The sequence below is a fragment of the Camponotus floridanus genome, unplaced genomic scaffold (assembly GCF_003227725.1).
Source record: "Camponotus floridanus strain SB8 unplaced genomic scaffold, Cflo_v7.5 scaffold274, whole genome shotgun sequence".
In the NCBI taxonomy this organism is placed as follows: Eukaryota; Metazoa; Arthropoda; class Insecta; order Hymenoptera; family Formicidae; genus Camponotus; species Camponotus floridanus.
The window spans coordinates 139,688-150,154 of NW_020229408.1; the positions used below are offsets into that span (position 1 = coordinate 139,688).

The window sequence follows — 10,467 nt, forward strand, 5'->3', positions numbered from 1 at the left end:
ATTCATGAGGATCCGGATATAACCAAAGAAGATAAATTTCAGTACCTGATACAAGCAATGGTGAAAGATTCCAAGGCGAGCATATTAGTCAACAGTTTTCCGCCGAAACGGCGAATTACGATAAGGCTATTACCAGCTTGAAATCACGTTTTTATAAAGAGGATCTACTTGTCGAGGTATACGTCCGAGAGATGCTCAAGTTAGTATTAACTCAGTCAATAAAAACAAGTGGTCATGTTCTCTTATCGAACATTTATGATAAACTCGAAACACAATTACGAGCTTTAGAGTCGCTAGGAGTCACAACAGATATGTGTGCTGCGATCCTTTGGTTGAATTGTCGTTACCAGAAAATCTCTTACATGTATGGCAGAGAAATACGAAAGCGATTAATTCTTCTACATCGAAGCAATGCCTAGATGAACTAATGTCATTTTTGCAGACGTTAGTAATGAGCGAAGAAAGAATCGCTATGGCAATAAGTGGTTTTGGATTAAACATTGAGGCTACAACTAATCAGGATAAATTCAAGAAGAAAGTGAAGAATGAACAGAAAGATATTGCTACTGCTGCGATTCTTCTCGCAACCAAACAAGACAAGACACTCTTGTATATTTTGTGATCTAGATCATGAAAGTGCATCGTTCGAAAAGGCTAAAAAGATGTCCTATGAAGATAGATGCAAAATCGTTAAAATTAAAAATGCTTGTTTTTATTGTGCAAAGGCGGGACACAGTCATAAATATTGCAGATATAAAGGCAAATGCGCATGGTGCGGTAAGAGGTATGTTTTGCTTTTGTATCGTAATACAAATGCATCAAATGCTTCTGTAAAAGCTAATCAAGAAGAAGAACTTTCCAAGATAAAAGAACAATCTGCGCTTGCTAATTTTTCACTTACCAGTGAAGTATTTTTACAGACGCTTTGTGTGAAATTGTTTAATCAAGGTAAGGAACAAATAGTCAGAGCTATTTTTGATAACGGTTCACATAGATCATATGTTCTTGACTATTATGCTGAGAAAATAGGATTTGAGGTCATTGGCGAATAGCATATGGTACATATGTTATTTGGAGATTCTTAAAGTCCATTACTAGAATACCGAGTTAGCATAAGCAACATCGGCGGATCTTATTCTTATATCCTTGTAGCATTAAGTCAGAGAAAAATATGCGAGAAAATTCATTCTATAAGCCGAGACTACAGGAAGTGCAACTAGAAGGAATACAACTCACCGATGTCGACACAAAAGATGAACCTATCGTTGTGTTAAGGGGGGGGTATGCTATTTAAAATTTTTTTTAAATTTTTTTAAATGAATGCGCAACATCTCAAGAATATTCAGTCAAAATTTCAAGTCGATCGGAGCAAAAGTAAAGAAGTTATGAACGCTTGAAGGACCGTTGTTCCGAGCCGTATTTCTCTACCCGCTCGACCGGTGTGCGGCGCGCTGACGTGGCACTCTATTGTATTCATTCCTAATCCCTAAATTCCTTTATTGCTGAAAGCATCTTTTCAGGTAGCCTTGTGAGCATTGAAAACATGGTATATACATCAGTTGCTCGCTGTATGTCGTGTTGAACGGTAGAAAGTGAGTCGAAAAATTTGACTGTTATCGTTCGAGTTCGTTGAATTTTCGGGCATTTTGAACTGTGTTTGTGTTTGAACTGTTACTGACTTGTGAGTGTATTTGTTATTATTAAAGATGCCTCGAAAAGTGACTAGAGATGATCGTAAATACGGCAAAAAGTATTTGAACCGAGCAAAAAAAATAATACCGCCACAAAAGCGTAAAAACGATGAAGTAACAGCTGGCAGCTCGTCGTCGAAAAAAATTAAAAATCGTCCCGCTATTGAAATAGAAGCTATAAAGTTCTGGAAGCCATGATGCCCATTTATGAGGACTTGAGCAGGGACGCACTGTTGCAGCGATGTCTTGGAGGTTTTACACAAAACAATAACGAAAGCCTCAATCAGCTAATATGGAAAATCTCTCCAAAGGCATACAGTGGAACCTCTACAACCGTACAAATTGCAGCTAATGTGGCTGCTTGCACTTTTAATGAAGGTTCTATTGCCCTGTTGGCCTTCATGGAAGAGATGCACATCGGTACAGGCCCTAGTTCTCATGAATGGGCGCGACAAGTTGACGATTTGCGAATTACTAGAGGAGGCGAGAAGGCGGCTCACGACAGTAAAGAAGGGAGAGTTTCGCGGAGACAAACACAAAAAGATGCTCTGGATCTTCTGGATGAAAGCGCCTTGCTGTATGGACCTGGTATCGACGATTCTGTGTGAGTATAAAAGAACTATCGACTTTTATTTCGGGATTTTTAGTGTGCAAAAGTTTAAAGTGTTTTTCTCGAACTTGCCTTTTCCGAAGTCCGTGATCACGATAACTCAAAATCTACTCGATCAATCGTTCTAAAACTTGGCACACTGCTTCGTAACAACATTTACCAGGTATTCCTGGGAGCTTTTTTTGATTTGTTAAAAATTGTTAATTTTACAAAAACAAATAACTCGATTTTTTGCACCAAAAATCAGAATTTTGGCTTCAAAGTGCCACTAAAAATTAAAAAATCAAAAAAAAAAATTCCCCCCAGCGTTACCTCGAAAAACATTTCCTTTAACGAATGCATTTTTATTTTTTGGTTTCAGATGATTCTACTACGAGTTATGATGATCACCGCCAAACCACTTTTTTTAGGAGCGCCTTCGGAAATTCGTTGTCACTCGCGTATTTTTCGATATTTTTCGATGAAAATTTAGCAAGCTACTCTTCAAATGTTGTATTATTACATGGAAATTGAATAAATAAAGTAACATTATCTGTTTCGCCAAAAAAAATTCGTAAAAACATGCCATTTTTCCATCGAAATTAGCATACCCCCCCCTTAATTCATGCGGATATCGCAGGAAAGTTATTAACAGGCAAACGAAAAGAGTTTAAATGTGGAGTCGTAGCACTAGAAACGTTACTCGGATGGACTTTAATTGGAAATGTGGACAACTCACCGCAGCAAAAGGAAGACGCAACACTCATGGTCGTATCTATGTTTACATGTCAGGAAAACATTGTCGACTTGTGGAAGCTGGATACGCTGGGTATTATGGATCCTAGCTTGAAAAAGACAGATGATGCACACTAAGCAAAAGTTAAAGAGAATTTTCAGCATACCATTAAGATGAATGAAGAAGGTCGATATGAAATATTTCTTCCTTCGAAGGAAGATTACTTACCACTGGTAGAACATAAAGGATCGGCTATAAAACGACTTGAGTCTACTACTAAAAGACTTAAGGCTTAAAATCTTTATGATACGTACCAACAAATTTTTGAAGAATAGTTGTCCAAAGGCATTATTGAAAAGGTTCCGGAGAATGAAGTAAACTACAATGGCTACTATCTACCTCATAGAAGCGTGATCAAAGAAAATATTAGGTGTACAACTTTGCTTCCGCCGTTTTTTTTCCGAAATTCGAGGCTTTATTGTAAAAAACTAATTATACATTTATGATTCAAAGTATTGTCCATCGCTGGCCACTACTTTCTCCCATATTTTGGTCAGCGTATGAATCTCGCGTTGAAAAAACTGATCATATTTTGAGGCGATCCACGAATCGATCCAATTTTTTACTTCTTCATAAGACTGGAAGTGTTGGTCAGCCAGGCCGTGTGCCATTGATCGAAACAAGTGATAGAGGGAGCAACGTCTGGACAATACAGCGGGTGGGGTAGGACTTCCCATTTCAACGTTTCCAAGTATGTCTTGACCACTTTCGCAACATGGGGTCGAGCATTGTCATGCTGCAAAATCACTTTATCGTGTCTCTCGTTGTATTGCGGCCGTTTGTCTTTCAATGCTCGGCTCAAACGCATCAATTGCGTTCGATACCGATCACCTATGATTGTTTCAGTCGGTTTTAACAGCTTAATACAATTTTCTTTCTTCCACCGCTATGCCGGTCTTCGACGTCAAAATCACTGTTCTTGAAGTGTTGAAATCACTCACGACACGTTCTTTCACTAATAGCGGCCTCACCATAAGTATCTGAGAGCATTCGATGAGCCTCAGCCGCAGATTTCTTCATATTAAAGAAAAAAATTAAAACCTCCCGCAAATGACGAGAATTTGGCTCGTAAACAGACATTTTCAATTGAGAATAACTTTATAATGGAGACACAAATCGACTAATGTTTCTATGGGGTTATGTTGACAGATGCCCAAGTATATTGTATGACATCTATGATCTATTTATTTCGACCACCACCTACCGCTAAAGCGATTTACAGAAAAACGGCGGAAGCAAAGTTGTACACCTAATAGTACTACGAAAATAAGGCCTGTATTTGACGCATCCACTTCTTGGAAAACTCCAACGTCACTGAATCATTATCTCGAAACAGGTCCTAATTTGATTGAACAAATTCCCAGAATTCTACTACGTTTTAGACAACGAAAGATAGGAATAACTGCAGATATTTGGAGTGCTTTTTGCAAATAAGTGTTTCACCTGACGATAGAGACGTATTGCGGTTTCTTTAGTGGAAGAAGACTCGTCCAGAAGAAATAGAAGTATACAGACATGAGCGAGTAATTTTTCGAGTCTCCAGCAGCTCTTTCTTCTTAGGAGCAATGATCGAATATCATTTAGACAGAGCACTACAACAAGGACAAACGGAGGCAGGAATAGAAGTCATTTAACAATTAAAGAAGTCTTTCTACGTAGATAATTGCGTAATCAGTGTTAATAAGCACAGCGAGACCGTAGCATTTAAAGTTACTGCAAGACAAATTATGGCAGAAAGCAAATTTGATTTGCGAGGCTGGGAATACACGGCTCAAGAAGAAACATATAAACATATAAATTGACTTTCGTACTCGGATTGCTTTGAGATAAAGAACAGGATACTTTAAGGTTGACACTTACATTGTGGAAATTTTACACTACGTCACAGATTACAAAGAGAAATACTATCTGCTGCTCAAAAAGTATTTGATCCCACTAGTTTGTCTCCTCCGATATCCTTAAAATCTAAGCTGTTGTTACAGAAGCTTTGATCATGCAAAATCAGTTAGGACGATGAAGTACCTGAAAATATTAGAGCTGATTTCGATAATTGATTGCAGCAGCTTCACTAGTTAAAGGAACTACATATTCCGCGACACGTTTTTCGTCAATGTAAATTGTCTTTTCATGTGTTCGTAGATGCTAGTTAAAATGCATATGCAGTTGCCGTTTTTGCGAGGACAGAAACTCGAGAGGACATATATATTATGACGTTGCCATCTTGTCGCGCGTCCATCCGCCCCGGCAACTTTGACGGGGCGCGGGCCGAGCGGCCGCGCCAGAAGCCAGATTGCGAGAACAATATCGAACTTCCCGGAGAGACGAGCGGTTTTATTGTATTTTGCGCCTTTATTAACTTTTTGTATTTTTTTGTATTAATGAAATGTCGGGCAACCCGCCGGAGAACATCCGGAAGGCGAAGGTAACGTCGAGGGATTTCATGAAACGGCCTGCGACACGGCGCTCCCCGCCGGCGAGCGGAGGAGGAAATAGCGCCCGAATAATCGAGCCCCGGGACGCCACGGGTAAACATCGCCCCTCGTCGTATAAAGGAGGACGAAGGCCCGATCGGCATTACCTTCCAGGAGTGGAAGACGTTAGATGGGCCTCCACCGGATCATGAAAACCGGGGCCTATGACAGCAGAATTTGAATATTCGAGACCGTTTCGCGCAGGGCGCAGGAATACCTCGCGTATCGCGAGGCGCAAGGATATCGCGCGTGTCGCGGCGCGATTTACGGCGGAACTGCGCATTGCTGCACGCAGCTATCGACCCTGGATCTTCCGATCCAGGGACTCACTCTGGTGCGGGCGCTCGACGCAATCAGTTGAAAAGTCGTAATAGTTGTCGCATTGTGCTGGTCGTTGTCGTTGGCGGAATCAAGGAGAGAACGGCTCCTCCCTGCTCGAGGACACATATCGGTGAGGTTGCCTATCTTTTGTAAGCCACGTACGCGATTCGGTCCGCCGACCGGCCGTTCTGTCGCCGTCCCCATTTCCGTGTTTTGCTGCCGCTCGGGCCTTGTGTCGAGCTGTCGATTTTTCGTGGATTTCTGGCGACCGGAGACAAGCGATCGAGGTATCGCGGGCAGTCGTAATATAGGCATTAATTGATAGGGTATCGTTCGTCTTTCTCCGGGTTTCGGGATGTTAAACACGCGTAGCTATCGACCGCCGAACATCGACCGCGTGCGCTAAAAATCGCGAAAAGCGTGTATGCCGCCCGTGTTGTCGTGTCGTTGTCGTTGCCGCGTGAAACATCCTCGCAGACGATCCATGGGCGATTTTCGTGTCTAATTGCATTTGTGTAATCGATTATTAAGTGCGTGTGAGCGTCTAGTATTATAAGTGTGAGAATATTATAAGTATTTGCGTCTTTGTCGCGCTCATTTTGTCAATGAGCAGCGCGTATTTTATAATCATTATCGTTTGTCGAATGTGTTGCGGTGCGAGATAATCGCCGAAAAATTCAACTATTATCGAAATTTGAGCTGGTTGCGCTGAGAAAAGAGGTGAAACGCAGGGAGAGAAAAATCTCCGGCCCCCGTCAGCTATCGAATATCGACCGTATCGCTCGCCGGTCGCAGACGGTACCCACTTTTCCCCTTGAGGGACACCTCACGATAGGAGCATCTACCGCTTGGCACCCTCCTCCCACGGGATCACCCGTATGTCAAGGACAGGGAGCAATCCTCCCCCTACGGTGCCTTGCCACCAGGCGATTGAAGTCAGGGCCGCCAACCCCTATGCGCATCAGGCCAGAGTGCCCGGAGGGAGCGCAACCCTCCTTCCCGTTTCCCGCCGGCCAGCGCCAACGAGAGACGAGGGAGTGCAATGGTGTGCTCTTAGACCCATCCTCCAACGAGAAGGGGAGTTTTCCCACCACGACAAGGTGGCGCACCGTCGAGAGAGATGCACGGACATACATACGAATACGTACATTCTCTCTCTCTCTCTCTCATTCGCTCACTTACCCGGTTTTTTTTACGAGAGGGGAAATTGCATTTTATGCATACTCACCGCTCGGTCAGGTGAGTTATGTGGGAATCGAGTACCAAGTCTAATTATCAACTCCGTACTCCCTACCCACTAAAAACCCCTCTCGTTTTATGAATTTCCTCTGGGACACTATCTGACTTCCCAAGATCTGTTTTGACACAACGCCAAAGAATAATTATTGTTATCTTGTTCGATGACTTCTGCTAATTATTGCTGTAGTTTCTTGAGAAATAAATATTCCGATAGATTGCACTTTCACTCAAATTTAACGTAGATATCACACGTTACAAAAGAGACATCCACACTAAATAATTAATCGAAAGTTTTTCTTTTTATAAACTGTACTCTTTTGTAAACTTCAACGTAATCACATTTATTCACTCACTCGATAAAACGAGAATTTACTAAACTATCACTATCTCTATCACTATCAATTACTGCCAAATAATCACCGTTAGCAATTAAAAATCCCTCGATGAAAGAAATACACGCGACGACGCAACAACGTGATAACGTGACGATATTTATTCGGCGGTAGCAAACAGCTGTAATTATGTTAGAATACAGTAGGTTAAGGTACTAACAGCGCTGACGAACGTAATCATGCGTTTGACTGAAGAACGCGACCAACATATAATATTAAACATTTAACGCGCGTATATTATTATTATGATACGATATACATATCATATGATATTTAAAATTAATTAAAATAAATAAATGTTTTTAAAATATTAAATATTTTACTACTAATATTAAATATTAATGTTAAATATTTTACTATTATTATTATATTAAATAAATAAATATTTAATATTAATAATAATAGTAAAATATTTAATATTAATAGTAAAATATAATAGTAAATAATAAAATATTCAATTTATATATACACACAAATATGTTAAAATTATTTTGTGCACTATAATAAAACTATAACAATCAAAAATTTTTTAAATAAAATATTTTATGCGGAAAGCTATCTTGTTTGTGGCGAACGCGTACGTTGTATGCTGCGCAGTACACTCTACAGAGCACATTACGCAGCACACGTGTGCGTTCGCATTTGTGTGCATATGCTGCCGAGTTCCATTTCTGGCATTATTGCGTAGTACATGGTGCGACGTGTAACGTGCAACGTGAGACGCAAGTCGGGCTGGAGCAGTAAGCAAACATATAAATATATATTCTTTATTAATTGTTGTATTTATTTGTAAATTATTATAGGATGGAGGATTGCACCATAATGGGCCCGACGGCTACGACGGCGACGCCGCCGACGCGACGGCGACGACGGCCGCGACGGCGGTAACAGCCGCGACCACTGAACTATAGTTATACTGGAATGAACGCACCCATTGTTAACACTGGTTTGGGAGAGAACCGAGAGAGAGGATACTAAACCTATTGCTCTTTCTTTCTAATGTACTTTCTGCGCATGCTCAGTTCCCCTTGATTCCCCTTGATACAATCTAGTTAAGAAATTAATACATCAGTTGGCTTTCTGACTATTTTTCTACTTTAGATTTATACATATAGTTGATTTAAAAAAATTATAACTGTGTGTGTGTGTGTATAAATACATGTATAAAAATTTGTAACAAAAAAACTTAGAAATCTGCTAAGGAGCATCAGAGTTAAATTATTAATCAATTTTTTGATGAGACTGTACAGCAGTTATCTCTCTCGACGACGCGACAGTGCTGCTTGCGCTTATTCCAGTATAACTGTAGTTCAGTGGTCGCGACGACGACGACGGTCGCGACGACGACGATGGCCGCGACGGCCGCGACGGAGACGATTTCGGTGATTTTGGCGGCCTTGACGGCCCCGACGATCACGATAGCTATAACGGCTCCGACGGCGACCGAGCCGATTGTATTAATAGTAAGTATAAAAATGAATAAATTTTACGTTTATTTAATTATATTAAATTAAATTTTATGTTTATTTTACTCATTAATTTGACGGCCGCTTTACGCATGTGATAGCGGTCGATATTTATATTTATCGGTTAGTATTTATATTTATAAATATTTGAAGAATGTTTTACTTTTACGTAATGCATGTTTCGCGAAAGTATGTTATTTTGATGTATATTTATTTTCTGTTACAGACGGAGTCTTTAAATCAAATAATTCAAGCGGCAATTAACGCTGGGTATAGCGAGGGAGTGGTCATCGGAGCAGAGGTCGAGGAAGGGTACGAGGAAGAGACAGAGACAGAGGCGGAGGTCGGGGAAAGGAGGAGAAGGAGGTGCAGGAAGAGGTGGAAGAGGCGGGATACAAATATATTACAATTTATAATATTATAAAATGTATTAATATATATCCCACAATAAATATAATATACATAATATTGAGTTTCTGATCTTTATTAATTATTTATTAATTATTAATTATTATAAATTAATAATTCTATTAATTACGCGAAGCGCAACGCGTTAAAAGCACGATAGATGATAAGCGATAATTGTAAATTTTGTGATAAAATCCCTCATGTCTACCGTACGTAAGTATTTATCATTAGTGAGACAAAGTTAAGACGATCGATTGTTGATTCTTGTCTGACTTATTTCACTTGAATCTCATTTTTGGTTTGGATAGTAGTACAGCTGACTAGTTCGGATACGAACCATATCATAGATATGAACCATGTGCTACGTCTGTTACCGAGCGTAACGATGTAGTTTATGTCCACTTTCTCAGGGCATCAGGACATGCCTCCGCTGAAGCGGGATGGCCGTTCTCAGGTTTCTCTCTGGTAGGGAGTACCGAGTTGGTAATTCGACTTGGTACTCGAGTCCCACATAACTCACCGGATCGCCCAGTGAGTATGCATAAAATACATTTTCCTGGCTCCGAAAAAAAAAAACAATATAAAGAAGAATAATAATAATTAAAGTGAAAATATATAATAATAAAAAGTAAATAATAATTTAAGTAAGAATAATTATAACTTCAAGTGTGTAAGCAAATAAGAGAGAGAGTGAGGGGGAGGGAGAGAGAAAAATAGTGAGGGGGAGGGAGAAAGAGAGAGAAAGAATGAGAGTTGTGTTTGCATGGGTGTGTATGTGGCGACCAGCTGATTGCAGCGAGGGCCCCGCGTCTGACGGTGAATCGCGTCATCCTTGCCTGCCTCTTGTATCCGACCCGTCATAAGTTAATTACTACCTTTAATAATTCAAAAATTATGCGTCGGACGAAATTTTGCCAAAGGAAAAATCGTCTTAGAATTGACTCAAGAATATGTCATTTCACGAACAATATCGTTAATTTAAATCACCCTGTGTATATTTGTATATATATATATATATATATATATATATATATATGTATGTATATTGTCACGTCCGGGGATCCATAGATCCCTAGATCCTTAGATCTAGGAGA

At 40.1% G+C, this 10,467-nt stretch overlaps 1 protein-coding gene across 1 annotated transcript; it reads left to right on the forward strand.

Annotated features, from left to right (window-relative positions):
• The first annotated feature begins 1,312 nt into the window (after positions 1–1,312).
• LOC112638258 lies at positions 1,313–2,845 on the forward strand. Its single transcript, XM_025409632.1, has 3 exons — positions 1,313–1,592; positions 1,707–2,295; positions 2,663–2,845. Exons 2-3 carry the CDS (start codon positions 1,886–1,888, stop codon positions 2,664–2,666), a joined length of 414 nt encoding a protein of 137 aa, XP_025265417.1. The 5' UTR covers positions 1,313–1,592; positions 1,707–1,885; the 3' UTR covers positions 2,667–2,845.
• Positions 2,846–10,467: the final 7,622 nt, after the last annotated feature.